Here is a 15,092-nt window from a genome sequence, read left to right on the forward strand (position 1 = left end):
CGATGAGTGAAGCATCTATTATTACACGACTCGGGCAGTCAAAGGGCCAATAACTAAAATCAACCAATCAAAATGCTCTATTGCCGGTCAATATTCTCTAAGTATTGGACCGGGCACGGTCCCGAATGATACCGCACTTGTATCCCTTTGAACTTCAGTCGTATAATAAATCTCTTATTAACCAAGCTTGCTCGGGACCGTACCGGAAGAATATCGGCCCTCGGTCTTTTTTGTACAGACCTCGCTGCGCTCGGTCCGTACTGTCAAGACCTCGGGCCGATATTCTCCCAGTACGGCCCTCGCGCTTGGTTAATAAGATATATTTCTTGTAATAAGGATGGGGACATTTTCTAATTGTTTTTGTTCAATTGCGAATCAATCAATCGACGAGTTATTTCTATCGACTACGTCTCTCTTGGATTACCCCGTTCGATTTGGTGTAAGGCACGATTAAAAGTGTTCCCGACCTTACCCATGTCTCAACCCATTCATCCCTTTATTTCATACACCTGTAGCCTGAAAGTTCTACCCCGCTACCCCTTCCTGTGTTGGAAGTGCCTCCCCAACCCTTACACAGCCGACACCCAAGAGCAAGAACTGGGAACAGTTTATCACCAGTCTTCACTCATTTGAAACGATTTGAAAAAAGGCGCCAAACATCTGATTTCTTATTCGAACGCGCTTTCTCTCAGCTCTTCCAGTAATTTCTTCATTTGGCGTATGATGGCCACGTTTTCTGATTCCTTTGACTCAGAGGATGAATTAGACGATGAAGTGTACATCGGTGGATATAGAGGGGACATTGTTGGAATCCGCTACTATCGCGGTACAGTTAACAACAACGAAATGGTATCGCTCCTGCGCGAACCCCACAATCCTTACGACAGGAATGCTGTCCGTGTTGACAATGTCTATAGCATACAAGTAGGGCATATAAAAAGAGAATTAGCTCGAGCTCTGGCTGATGTGATTGATAACAAATTGGCGAGAGTGGAAGGGTGAGTTTCCCCTAAGATTAGAGTACGCAAACATTTAGAACATCGCTTATCTGCCGTTGATCACATTACGTGACGTGTGTTCTGCGCAATGTTGGTGTCCACATTGTTCATAGGCCTTGTTTACAGGTGATAAATATTTGTTTAGCTTTATTCGGCGATGGAATCCCTTCTTTCGTAGCTATTGTATCGACATTGTGGAGATCTTGCCGAGATCTACTAAGGAATTCAGTTGTTTCAAAACGAGACAAAAGAAATAAAAACCCTATTGTGATCGATCATAAGTATAGCTGATATTTATATGATAGGCGCAACCACGCGCATTGTCAATGGTTCTTACTTATAATCTATTACAGGATAGACCTATGCATGAAGTCAACATCAACACAAATATGCTTTTTCATCTTTTAAAACAGATAGATTACATGTTGTCATGGGCCCATGCAGTATTTTGCCACAATTTACAGTAATGTCATACTCCGATAGGCCAGGCTGCTGCTGTCGATAAGAGTACAGACAACGCTGCTTACGTCAATGTGTCACACACTGAAAGAATCGTTTTACTCAACGTTGATATTGTGATAAAAAAACATCGTCAGTGGTTTAGTGTTGTCTGTACTCTTGTTGACCACAGTAATTGTCATCACAGTGCAGCGCCTTGTGAGTCTACAACATTTTGACCACTGTGATGACCAATGTCATTGTCAATAAGATTACAGACTGTACTAAACCACTACTGATTGGTTAAATAGATCACAGAAGATTTCAAGATGTGGCAAGAACATTAGTGACACACTTGGTTGTGCCTCTTTTATGCTCCTACTACATTTTGATGTCAGATCTGTGATAATTATTAGATAACAGATGCATGGGAAAATGGAATCTATCTGTTGGTTAGATCACATCTGGGTTATGAAGGCTTGAAAACTTATAAGATTTTCTGACAAATAATTTCCATTTAAGTTTCCTTCATTTGTATGTATTTGATTTTAAAGTTAACCAACTTAAGATTCCTTAATTTGCTAGTGTTGTTCCCTATGGAAAAAACAACATTTATACCATGCCTTGTGACATCACATTCTGGGGAAAACCGCAAAATGAGCAAGAGGTTATCCAGCGAATGCATTGGCATGGCTACATTTTGAAGACCGCTAGAGAGCCAATACCACAAAGAAGTGGGGTCCCTGGTCAAGACCCGCGCTCATGGATGGCAACTGGTAGACCTTCTATAAGAATTTCCCAGGATCAGGTAATGAATATTTTAATAAACTTTTAACAATCCTCTGATTGCTTTTCCAATTTTTTTTTTTGCATGCGTATGAATAGTTCAGATATTAGAAAGAGTGTTTTGATTTTTTTTTTTTTTTTTTACGAATTCACAGTGTACAATACTGGATGATCTTTGTTGTTGTCTCTACTTCTAGATGACCAGAGAATTGGACAAGTTATTTGAAAAGCTTGGAAAGGAGAACAAGCTGGAGACAGTAGAACCTGCTGAGGTATGATAATTTGGGTAAACAGTGTTTAAAATATCACCAGTATTTTGATTTGATTTCAGATTTACATAATGGTAAATTGAAGCTTTATTATAAATATGAACTTTGTTCTTTTGCCTCGTATTCCAGCACTGCAAGTTATTTAATGTACAAGTATACTTAAAATAACAATGAAAAAAGCAGGGTTTTCTCATTAAAGCTAAACAGAGCAATATTTTTTCAGGCCATAAAATCTGTGCTTTTCTTGCATCAGAAGCAAGCTCTGGCTTGGATGATTGCTCGAGAAAATTGCAAAGATCTTCCCCCCTTCTGGAAAGAACAGACTATTGGGGGCAGGAAAGGATATTTCAATACAGCCACTAACTATGCAACTGGAACACGGCCCAAATGTGTGCTTGGAGGGATTCTAGCTGATGATATGGGACTTGGAAAAACTCTGGAAGTCATCTCACTTATTGTCACAAATTTTTACAATGGAAAACCACTGGTTACTCTGGCAGATTGGAAATCTACAGTGGCAAAAGCATCAAAGGTGATTATGAGAATTACATCCCCCATTCATAATATTAAGATAATTTAGAGTTTTATGTTATCGTGACTTTCCAAAGTTTTGTCACTTGTCTGTGAAAATTCACTTGAAAACTGCACAGAAAAGTTTCAAATTAAACCCAACAGTGGTTTCTCACTTTGCAATTATAACACCCAAGCAATCTCCCATGGACTCGTACTGAGTTACTATGACTGGTTGCTTGGAGGAAACAGATTGAGACAGGTGGGACTAGTCAATTCTGCTTCCCCTCTGGGACAGGGGGTTAAAAACATGGACTATTCAAATGTGTGCTATCTCTTGGCAGAAAAGGAAACAGCTAAAAGGAACAAGCTACAGAGTAAAGCAAAAGTGGAGGAAAGAAGATGTCCTGAAGGATAAAGATGATGAAGACATTGTTGAGGTCACTGATAAGGATGACAATGAAATTGTTGAGGAAGATGATGATGAGTACTCAGGTGTTGTGCCATTTGATGAGACCGGTAAAGAGGATCCAAACTTCAGTCCTGGTCTAGATTCCATTAACAAGCCTCGTAGCTCTCACCCAATCAGGAGATCATCAAGGTTTGTTGTTTCTTTGCATTATAGGGTTTTGGTGGCTCCCACCTCTCCTTTCTTTTCATAGGAAGTTAGAGCAGTTTTCAATTGAGTATTAAAGAAACAAAACTAATAAAAGTAATCACAGTGACCAATCAGACAAAGGTTTATACAATGATAAACCAATGGGGGCTTAAAGTGAAACAAGCAAAATGCTTGAAAAATGTGATTGTTTTTAGTTTTGCATCTGATTGGTTGAGAGAATGGCACAAGTTTTCTGGACCAATCACAAAGCAAAGTTTAGTGAAACAAATGCTATCAGGGATTACTTTGAAAATTACTCTACCTTTGCAATACAACAGATGTAGATTGTAACAGTTGGTGTATATTTGAAAGTTAGAGGAGAATCTTTAAAGATGAGAATGTTAACATCAGCTTACCATGATGATATTCCTGAAAGATGCATTGATGGTAATGATTTAAAATGTATGTATGTATGTATGTATGTATGTATGTATGTATGTATGTATGTATTTGCATACATATGTATGTAACACACATACATATGTATACATACATATGTATGTATGTATTTGCGAATTGTTATACAGGGTAACCCAGTTCAGCACTCAGCCGGGTTAAATGGGGCCCTGTGTAACACCCACCTGTCCCACCCCAGGGGAGGACATCCACCACACTGACAGTAAACTCGTGTGTGGGAAATTAATGTCTCGTACCCTTAACCCTGCAGGAGATTGGGCCTACGGTTTATTCGTCCCTATCCGAGAAGACTAGAATATCTATCCATTTCTTGATATTATAGAAAGGTAGCAAATTCTCCTCAGTTATTTTAAGACCATGAGTATTGGTCTGGCCAGGGCTCAAACCCTCGACCTCCCACACAACACAATCTGGCGCTTTAACCAATTGAGCTAACTTGTTACTTGGTGTTTCCACTCACTAAGTGACTGTGAAATTTAATATTTAGGACCACCAAGAGATGGGTAGGGTATGTTCAAGCTGAAGTGGCCAGTGAAGAAGAGGATGGTGGTGCCCCAGGGGTTGCCCAGGATACAAACAATGAGATTAACAAGACTGTTTCAGTGCCCTCTCCAGCCAAGAAACCAAGAAACCAAGATAGTAAGATGATCACCATTGTAGAGGAAATAGATTCCACTAATGCTAAAGATCAAATAATCCAGAAAAGCAGTAAAACAATCAGAAAAAAGGCCAAGATGAAGCAGAAGAGTAACAAGAAGACAGGGGAAATAGGTGAGGGAATGCCTGCTGAAAGGTTCATATTATGTAAAAATGCCATACAAATGAAAATGAAATGGTGTCAAAACTATGTTGTGAATGTTTGTGCTGTATTACAGGTTTTTAAAATGGCTTAAAGGCAGTTGCTTTTGATAATTGAAACACCACTAAGATTTTGATTGTTACTTCAGGATTTAATGTCACTTAGAATATTATTAAAAACAGTGGCAACTGCATCCTCCATGGGAACTTCATGGCTGTCAATGGTACGAGAGAATATTGGAGATGCTTGAAGTCTATTGGAATTTCTTTACAGTACATTACTGCTTTCTAAACTGACTGGAGTCACTTTGAAAATAATTGTAGATTGTTTTAATAACCAAAGATGAATTTACACACGAACCTCAAAGCCAGACGACCTTACACTGAGACAGTCAGTTCTAGGGAGCACACACACAAAAAAATCATTGTTTAATGTCAGGTTGAGCTTCCATGTTATATTTGTGTATCTGAAATATTTACACTTGTCTACTAGGTAAACATATATCAAGCACAGTAGCTGATGTGGACCAAACTATCGCTACAACTGACAATCGTGCCTTACCATCTCTTCCACAAGATTCTACGTCATCCTCAAAAGAGCAACCAACAGGTTTGTTTTGAAGCTATTTACTCTCATCAAATTCTTGCATGATTATGTAATCCTGTGGAACAGGATTCCCTCAGAGATTAGAAAACTGCTTAGTTTAAATGTTTTTAAAACTTCATTTCATAGGAAAGATTTTTCTGATACACCATTGTAACTTTTATTACCAACAATGTAAGTTTTTGTATTTTTAACATTATAGCTAATATTTCCTTATTATTCACGATGTAAGTTTTGTATTTTTAATATTATAGCCAATAGTTCCTTAGAGTATTTTAGTTTAGTTTAAACACGATTCCTACGAAGACCATGCAAAATGATACGATTTCGTGTATAAATAAAGATTGATGATGATGATGATGAAAGGAGAGGGTACAGGTTTTTGTTGATAACTCTAACAGATGGTTGTACTTTCGTCAGCTTCAAGTAAATCTAGCAGTGTTGTACAACAGTGTCCAGCAGTGTCACCTGTTCCTTCTGTGGAAGAGTTTTCAAAGTTGAGCAGAGAAGAAACTGCAAAGATGGGACCAAGACCAACTTTGGTTATCTGCCCACTGTCTGTGCTGAGCAACTGGCAGGTATTCATACTTTCTGTCGCCTTACCACCATGAGAAAACTGTGATGTGCAGTAAAGCCTGTCATTATCTCAGACCACCACTATGGAAAAATAAGCTTTGACACCTAGACAAAGATGTGGGTTATGTGGCAGCTCCCCCACAAACCAAAGTCTTTGAAAAGACTGCATATACTGTTTCTGGCTCATGTTGGTAGAAATAATTTTCCGCAAAAATGATTTCAGTGTTTTCTGAAGACCCTTCTGGATCCGTGTACTCAAAATAAGGGTTTATCTGAAGCTTAACAAAATGCAACGTTGCTCTTTCTTCAGTATCAGTTTGACACTCATGTCCGTGAGGGACTGGTGAATGTGTATACATACTACGGCTCTGAGCGCAAAAAGGACCAAAACTTGTTAGCGGAACGAGATGTTGTTCTGACCACCTACCAGACGTTATCTTCTGAATTCTCCAAGGTAATGTATTCTTTTTAGTAGCAGCACAATTGCAAAAGAAGTTCAGATTTGTCTTAGACAAGGTTGAAGTTATAATTAAAGGGTGGAAAAGAACTTCTGCTATCATCATCTTCCAGATAATTTTTTTTTAGTTGTGATCTTATACTTGTTCGAAAACCTCGCATATTTTCACTCCATTTCACAGAAAAAGTCTGCGCTTATAGGCACACTATGGCTCAGAGTTGTTCTCGATGAAGGGCATGTGATCAGGAACCCCAATGCCATGATGTCAAGGGCCGTCCATGCCCTGAAGAGTGAACGCCGATGGGTGATAACAGGCACACCAATCCAGAACTCCATGAAGGACATGTTCTCAATTATAAGCTTTCTGAAGCTGGAGCCTTTCACAGACAGACAGTGGTGGAGACGAACAATGGAGAGACCGATCAGTGAAGGTGATCAGAGTGGGTTGAGGTAAATGGAAAACGTGGAACGATTTATAGAGCTCGTTCGATGGTTTATGGATGCGAGTGAAGCCGAAAATAGGGCGGTAGCTTCCTGGTGTACTTCCCGAAAAAAATGACGTAGTACGCCCAACATCGATTACAGGGCTTGACACTAACGGAAGCCCATTAGCCACAGACTAGTAGAAATTCAGTTTTGGATGGTGGTTTTCGGTTTCCACTGGCCAGTTTGGCTAGTAAACGAACTGACATTGTCGTGGCATGTAAGATGTCACCAGCCACTTGGCTAGTGAGTTGAAAAGTTAGTGTCGAACCTGGATTATAAGGCTTTTGTTTAGTGAAAGTGCAGTCTCGTTGAAACGTTGAAAAAAAGGGAAGCCAAAGGATCAAATCAAACCACGAAAGGTTTATTTTGGTCTCTGAGCATCAACTGTCTGGGGAAATTTACCCGTTACCTCGATATCTTGCTCTCGAGCCAGCTTTTTCTGACGGTTGTTGAAACATATGGGCGCGTGGGCTTCGGATCATACGTAGAAGTACCAACACTAAAGCGATCTCGGGAGATCAGTCAGAAACGGTGTTCACGTGCGTAGGGTATGGGATTGACGTTGTTATGGTCTTGCCTTGTTTCCTTAATCTGGGCCATCTGCAAAAATTTCCTCTCCTTTGTAAGCTGTTACTTGCAGTCCAGTGAAAGTCCTGTGTAGATTGTTTCAGGGCGTATCAGAACGTCTGAAAGTGCACAGTCGAAAATCCCTATTAACTCAGTTGTTCTTTGGTGAAAGCCGATTGCAGTCACTAATGGGAAGTATTGCATTGAGGCGCACTAAGACGCAAGAAGTGAATGGAAAACCGCTGGTGGAGTTGCCGGAAAGACAAGTGTTTGTGCAGCCTGTGGAGTTATCACTTGAGGAGAGAAAGCTGTACGATTCCATGGCTAGAGAGGGGAAACTTGTTATTGGCAAGTAAGTGGCTTGAAAATGCTTGACTTTTCGAAGATGGCTAATCATTTTTGAACGTAATTAAACTGTGTATTTGCGTGCTACTAAAGGCGGCGAGTGGGTTAAGATTCGCGATGGTTGTTAACATCCCACCTCCTATAGTTATCCAGCAATGCCAAAACAACTTTTCTCCACTGGTGCTCTCAGTTAGCGTTTGATCGCAGAGGCGAGTTAAAGCGAAATCTTCACTATCATGATGTGTTTCTAGATATTTCAAGACTGGAAATGTTCTTCAGAATTATGCTGATGTTTTGGCGATTCTCATGCGGCTCAGACAGCTTTGTTGTCACCCTAAGCTTTGTGCTACAGCGCAGGCTTTGGCCTCAAATGAAAGTAAGCACCGTGATTCTCTAGTGTTCTTAAATTAGTATCTTGAACCAGAAACCTCGTTTATTTTCCTTGCAGTATTTAGATTCTGTGAAATGGAGATCAGTGCATGAGTACTTATGTGCGCTGGTAAGAAGCACCGGTGAACCATCGTTGGTTTCAGTATTTCTCTTCATGAATGCAGGAAGGCAAAGACTCCATGCTACACTGACTCGCTTGCCCGCCCGCCGTTTTCTTTAAGATTAATCACTTAACCCTGAAGAATGACAAGGATCTTATTTTTCCTTACAATACAATACAAAGACTTTATTTAAACACGATAATTGTTAAAGCGACTACACGCTTGTGGGGTCGTGCGTAAAATGGAATAAAATGAAATGTAGTAAAATAAAATAATTAAAGTAGCCTATCAAAATTAGAAGATCTAAAAATATTTAAAATTGGGATCCTTAAAGTTCACTGTCTGTGGAGAAATAGAATTAAAGTTCAAATTTAAAAGTGCCTTTGATTTGTAGGCTAACGAGGAGAGCTGTTTAATGGTTATATTTCTTAAATTTGATTCTTGGAGAAGTGTGTTAAAAAACGATATCAGTATCACTGCTGCGCTAAACATGGTCATGACAATAAAGAGGATCGCAAACTACGGAAGCTCATGCATGACTATCAAACAAATTTTCCTTGTCAGTACCTTAGGAAATGTATAAAGAAGCTCTTGATTGTGAAAGTGTCGTGTGATCGTCCGGGTGAGTGTAGTCCTGAGAAGGACTGTTGTCGGTGGTAGTGACTGACGTTTCGACAACCTGTGCGGAAGTCATCATCAGAGTCAAGTGAATAGTTGTTGTCAGTTGAATGTTCTTATTTCAGTTCGTGTAAAATGATTGGTCAGCTGGAATGATTGGTTCTTATTTCAGTTCGTGTAAAATGATTAGTCAGTTCGTGTAAAATGATTGGACTCTGGAAAGCAGGTTTACTAACTTAGAACAGACTCCCCTAAACAGGTGTCAACTACTACCAGCTCCATACAAACGACTCATTCACGGCATAAACATTACAAACGAACCGAACAGAACGACCTAACTTTACCAAAGGATCGAAACAGACCAGTTACGACCGACTTACGCCACTTGAGTCTTACAGCCAATAACATCACGGCGAAACTGACCAATCATTTTACACAAACTGAAATAAGAACATTCTACTGACAACAATCATTCGCTGGACTCTGATAATGACTTCCGCAGAGGTTGTCGAAACGTCAGTCACCACCACCGACAACGGTCCTTCTCAGGACTACACTCACCCGGACGATCACACGACACTTTCACATGTTACCCTCCGGGTTGAAATCATTTACTGCATTAAGCTCTTGATTGTTAAACAAATTCTCTTTGTCAGTACCTTATGAAAAGGTAGAAAGAAACTCTTGATTGTTAAACAAATTCTCCTTGTCAGTACCTTAGGAAATGTATAAAGAGCAGTATAGAGAATAACCGTATTAATGTAAGGGTGGAAGGGCTGAGTGACCAGAAGTATTGCTGCTCCTCGTGGATGAGATACTAGAACATTGCAGGACACCCCCCCTTCCCCCTTCCCCCTTCCCCTACCCCCTTCCCCATTCCTCCTTCCCCCTTCCCTTTTCCCCTTCCCTCCTCCCCTTCCCCCTTCCCCCCCCCCCCCCACCAGCATTCTACCAGTTTCCCTTACAATCCTCTGATACCCCTTCATTACTCTCAGGAGAGTTATGCACTGCTATAGTTGCAGCTTTTCTAATCATTCTAACTAATTTGTTGCATCTTCAAGGCTGCTTCACACCGGAGGAACTACGCCAGAAGCTGGTATCCACTCTTGTCACTCTCCTGAGTTCAGGAGCTGACGAGGAGTGTCCGGTGTGTCTGGACTCACTTTCTACCCCAGTTATAACCCACTGTACCCATGTCTTCTGCCGGAGGTGCATAGAAGATGTGATCAAGACGACCTCTGGGAACCCTCGTTGTCCTCTTTGCCGCGGAAGCATTAGCCTGGATGTGTTGGTGGAGGTTCCACTGGAGACAGAGCATACGGATGAAATTGACGGGTCTGAAGATTGGCACTCCAGTTCAAAGGTTTTCCCAACATCATTTGCCTAGCTTGTTCGCACGAGAAGGCTGAAGAAGGGCTGAGATGGGTTTTTTTTTTCATCGTTTTCACAAGCCTTACCTTTGTGCCTGTTCATGAAAAAGGCGTTAATGACCTTGGTCATCTTGATCGAGCAAGCTTGGTCAGTAACGAATTTAGCGCAATCCTAAAAGATCATGCTTACGAATTACAAATTATAAGTTGCTACTCTACCTTTAACTTTTAACCAGACCCACGGTTTAAGTTTTTTGCGAATCTGTTGCTGTATAAGTTGTCGGGAACTTTTCTGTCACGGAAGAGGGCAAAACATACAACAGAATTGAACTTGATTTGTCTGGCCAACTCTCGTACCTTTTTAAATGGTGTGTTTGTTTATTTTCAGATTGACACACTGATGTCTCTCCTAACAAAGCTCAGAAAAGAAGATCCCTCAGTGAAAAGTCTGGTAATCTCCCAATTCACGTCCCTGTTGAACATTGTCGAGACGCCACTGAAAGCAGAAGGGTTTAACTTTGTTCGATTGGATGGCAAGATGTCGCTGAAGAAACGAGCTGAAGTTATAGAATTGTTTGATGACAGAGGTCCTGACTCGCCTACAGTGATGCTGCTGTCGTTGAAGGCCGGCGGTGTTGGACTAAACCTCACTGCAGCTTCCAGAGTTTTCCTTCTTGACCCAGTATGTTGAACCCTTTATCTCAGGATTTGATCAGTACTTCTCCCTTCTTGCTGCTATAGGGTATTTAGTAAATTAGTGAAGGGAATTTGATGTTTTGTCAGTGTAACACTCCCCAGCTGATAACTTTGTGTGTTCATATCACCTGTTTGTTAAAGAATGTTTTTGAGACGAATGTCAATACTGAGAATTCTCTTTTCTATTCCTGGCACTCCCCACGTACTTGAATACCTAACCAGGTTGAAGTGTTATCATTGTTGTACAGGCTTGGAATCCTGCAGCTGAGGATCAGTGTTTTGACAGATGCCACAGGCTGGGACAGACCAGGGATGTTATAGTGACCAAGGTAATAAAAGATTATGTGTTGTTGGTCAGTTACTCAGTGGGGTAATGCCAGGCACTAAGATAGTCTGTCAGTCTGTCTTTCAGTTCAGTTAGTTACTCTGATTCAGAAATCCACCACATGCGAGGTTCTTTCCTAAGAGATGAATAACTGAAAAAGCAGTCTTTTCTTTTTTCGTGAAGCCAAGCTGGAGAATGGTGAACCAAGCGAGATTATGGGGTGAGAGAGCGAGCTAAGTATGCGACGAGAGGGTGGGAGACTGCCTCGTACATAATCCGACGCAATCATTTGGGAATTGTTAAATTAATCCTGCAGGAAATTGGAGGGCGCACGGAGTAAGGAGAAGGGGAGAAGGGGCTGTATTGAATCTTTTACCTTTCATCTTCTGCCACTTGCACTCTGCGCTCGTCTCTGAGCGTCTCAATTTTGTCTGCTTTCCCCGCACTCTTATCTCATGCTCCCCGCCGTGTTCACCCCATTCAGCTTGGAAAGCTTCTAGAGAAGGCGAATCAAAGGAACCGCTCCCCATACTATTTCAACGCTTTTCATCTATGCTTTCGAGCAATTTCCTCTTTGCTAGAAAGAAACAGAAAAGACTACCACACAGGCTCGTGATTAGGTGGTTTCCATGATGTTGTCCATATTGTGACAAAATGTTAACTGGTCTGAATGAAAACCATCTGACTCACTATCTTTCGTTTATGTCTTCAAGTTCGTTGTTAAAGATTCTGTGGAAGAACGTATGCTCGAACTTCAGAAGAAAAAGAGGGAATTGATGGCAGGAGCATTTAATACCAAATCAACTGCAGAAGATAGACGCCACCAGAGAATACAAGAAGTTAGAACCTTGATGGACTTCTAGACTTGACCAGGTCTTTTAAGATAATTAATGTCTCTCAACTTCATTACGGTCTTTATCATATAAGGGGCAAAATTATTGAATTGTGATTGGTCAAAACAGAGGGCATTTCTTCTTAATTTTTTGTAATTGCCCCGGGAAAAATTACTTGAAAATGATTGGCTGAAAATCGCTTAGCAACGGCTGCCAAGGTAAAGAAATTTCTGTTTGTTTTGTAAGAATGGCGTCCCGTTTTGCGCGAGATCAGTAAGAAAACATTTTGCCCCTTATATTATAAACAAGTAATCACATGGTTCCTCGTAAAATTAAGGATTAATATCACTTGTGTTTTCGGAAGTTGCTGATCTTGCCCGAGTCGCGCAGCGACTCGGGCAATTTCAGCAACTTCCGAAAACACAAGTGATATCAATCCTTAATTTTACTCGGCCCCATGCGATTACTTATACTAATTTACTGGTTTACACCTGTGACACAAAGAAAAACCGCGCGGATGTAAAGAGTTAAAGAAAACATTTTCTCCCTTTTGACACACGCCTTGGTAATTTTGTTCTGTTGTTCGCGGCTGGCGACATCGAAAGCATCATTGTTAAGTATTCTGTAACTTTGCTTGAACTCTACCCAGATTTGAACCGACTAGGGAGTCACCTCAACTGCCGGATGTGGGAAGAATCGTGCTTGTGTTGTCTGAGCAGTACACGTGAACATATTCTTTTTACTACTCCTTCGTGTGAGACTGAACTTTTCAAGGGCGAATTAAGATAAAATTTTCAGGGACGGATTTGCGTAGCTTTTTTGATTGGGGTTCAAAAATTTGGATCTCGAAGTTACTGTTGAAACTCTCTTTCGGGAATAAACTGGCGTGTAGCCTTACTGACGGATAATATTTCGTTGGATCTTCAGCTTGTTCTTGTTAAATTTTAAAGGGAACGAGAAATAGTATTTTGCTTCCGAATCATGATCTTTGCTACTGGTATGGAGTTTTCAGTGGAAGTATATTTTATTATCTCCACGTAAGCATGCCTTTACAAATGCTTCTACATTTATTTTTTCAACTACTATTTTCAGACATCCAAGTTCTTTCCGAGAAACCATGAATTGTAAATCATGTTTTGTGAAACTGAAACTCGCAGAGGCCGGAAGTAACTTCGCTTTTGGTTAGTTTCAACATGGACATGAACTAAGTGTTTTCCACGGAGTCGAGGAACTAGCTTTGAAAGTCAGTCATATCAAAGGTTCGCGTCTTTTCTTTCATCAAAAGAGTATAGATTCAAAACTTGACTACCCTGAGAGATACAGAGGTAGTTATGCTTGGATATATTGTCCCCTTTTTGGTCCTTACGGATAAAAATACGAATCACAAATAAAACCATTGTAAATGCCACACAGCCACAGTTTTTAGACTCTATGTATCGTTTGTTTTATCATGGGCCTAAAATATATTTAACCATATCAGAGTCTATATCGTCATAAAAAGGAAAAAGTATATATTTACGGCGCTGAAAAGATCTGATCCAAAACACTATCAACTCAATCGTTTCGACTCACCAGTAGCTTTCGGTAACGCTCTGTAGATATTTGCGTAACCAATTCCAGCGTTGTCTTCGTTGATTGAGAGCCGTGATTCGTGGGCATTGACAGCAAAAACAGCGAAATCCATTTGTAGTCCGGGAATAACTGTCCCGTACATCTCTGACATTTCACACAGCCGAAAATTTCGCTTACCTACAGCAAACCGCATCTTTGCATCGTTTTGCACAGTAAGTAGCAAGGATTATCGCAGTTAAAAAGATAGATGTTGGTCGGCTTTCCTTTCATATCCATGGCACTTTTCTTTCAAATAATTTCACCAACGAACAGGAAAGCAAACCTTTCTCGAACACAGCCACACAACTTGTCGTTCCCCGGAGACGATTTCCCAGAATATCGTGTTACCCCCATTTGTAACCGAACCTTTTTGCTGACGTGTACGGCAACAGCATATAAATACTGTTTATTTTTTACTTCTAATCCCTAATTGAAACTAGCGGCTATAGATAAATATCGATATTTTATTTTAAGTGCATTCAAATACTTGCAGCTGAAAAGGTAAAAGTGGAGAAGAATTTAACTTTTGTCTTTTTTCTTGAAACGGTTTCATTAGCCTTCTCGCGAGCAAAACAACACGCTCACCGAAGAATAAAGATTTCAGTCAAATGTATCAAAAAACGTCAGACACAAGATCAACGACAATTTTTAAACGAGAGGAAGCTTACAGCAATTGAAAGCTACGATTTCTCAAGATAAATAAATATAAGATAAATAATCAAACAAATACACATATGTATATGTGCACGATCCTTCGCAGTAAAGCACTATTTAAGCAATAGTGAAAATCAGACCGATTGCTCAATTGGTAGAGCGCTGCACTAGTATCGCAGAGGTCAGTGGTTCGAATCCCATACAGGCCTGAATTTTTGTCAGGTCTGATTTTCACTATTGCTTAAATAGTGCTTTACTGCGAAGGATCGTGCACATATACGTTTCATAACCGCAAATACACATATGTCTTTTGTTTAAAATGACTGTTAAACGGCCGCTATCTTGTCAATATTACACGCATGGACGAGGACGGTTAACAACATTAAAGCAGAGCGTGGAAAATGGAATAACAAGGCTAGCATCTGGTCTTTCTTATGACATCTGAGGTCTACTACTACTATTACTACTATTGCTACTACTACTACTATTACTACTACTACTATTACTACTACTACTACTACTATTACTATTAATGATGATGATGACGATAATAATAATAACCCGGAAATGTCTTTCACCCTCTCT

The 15,092-nt window shown here is 40.3% G+C and overlaps 1 protein-coding gene across 9 annotated transcripts; it reads left to right on the plus strand.

Moving 5' to 3' along the window:
* The first annotated feature begins 637 nt into the window (after positions 1–637).
* Positions 638–12,796, plus strand: LOC111344635 (DNA-dependent ATPase/E3 ubiquitin-protein ligase HLTF). 9 transcript variants are annotated; one of them, XR_015990053.1, is made up of 17 exons: positions 638–998; positions 2,022–2,244; positions 2,420–2,494; positions 2,715–3,023; positions 3,346–3,602; positions 4,564–4,847; positions 5,368–5,484; positions 5,899–6,056; positions 6,365–6,508; positions 6,693–6,961; positions 7,737–7,916; positions 8,161–8,285; positions 10,080–10,381; positions 10,777–11,070; positions 11,314–11,413; positions 11,497–11,629; positions 12,123–12,250. XR_015990053.1 is itself a non-coding variant. In XM_088728713.1 (16 exons), exons 1-16 carry the CDS (start codon positions 721–723, stop codon positions 12,270–12,272), a joined length of 3,180 nt encoding a protein of 1,059 aa, XP_088584839.1. In that variant the 5' UTR covers positions 639–720; the 3' UTR covers positions 12,273–12,796. The 9 variants fall into 9 exon arrangements, 5 of the variants coding, with proteins under 5 accessions (XP_088584839.1, XP_088584841.1, XP_088584838.1 ...); XR_015990051.1 differs by having other exon boundaries at positions 639–998; positions 11,333–11,413; XR_015990052.1 differs by lacking the exon at positions 11,497–11,629 and having other exon boundaries at positions 12,123–12,259.
* The last annotated feature ends 2,296 nt before the right edge of the window (positions 12,797–15,092 follow it).

Source organism: Stylophora pistillata, chromosome 7, assembly GCF_964205215.1.
Source record: "Stylophora pistillata chromosome 7, jaStyPist1.2, whole genome shotgun sequence".
NCBI lineage: Eukaryota > Metazoa > Cnidaria > Anthozoa > Scleractinia > Pocilloporidae > Stylophora > Stylophora pistillata.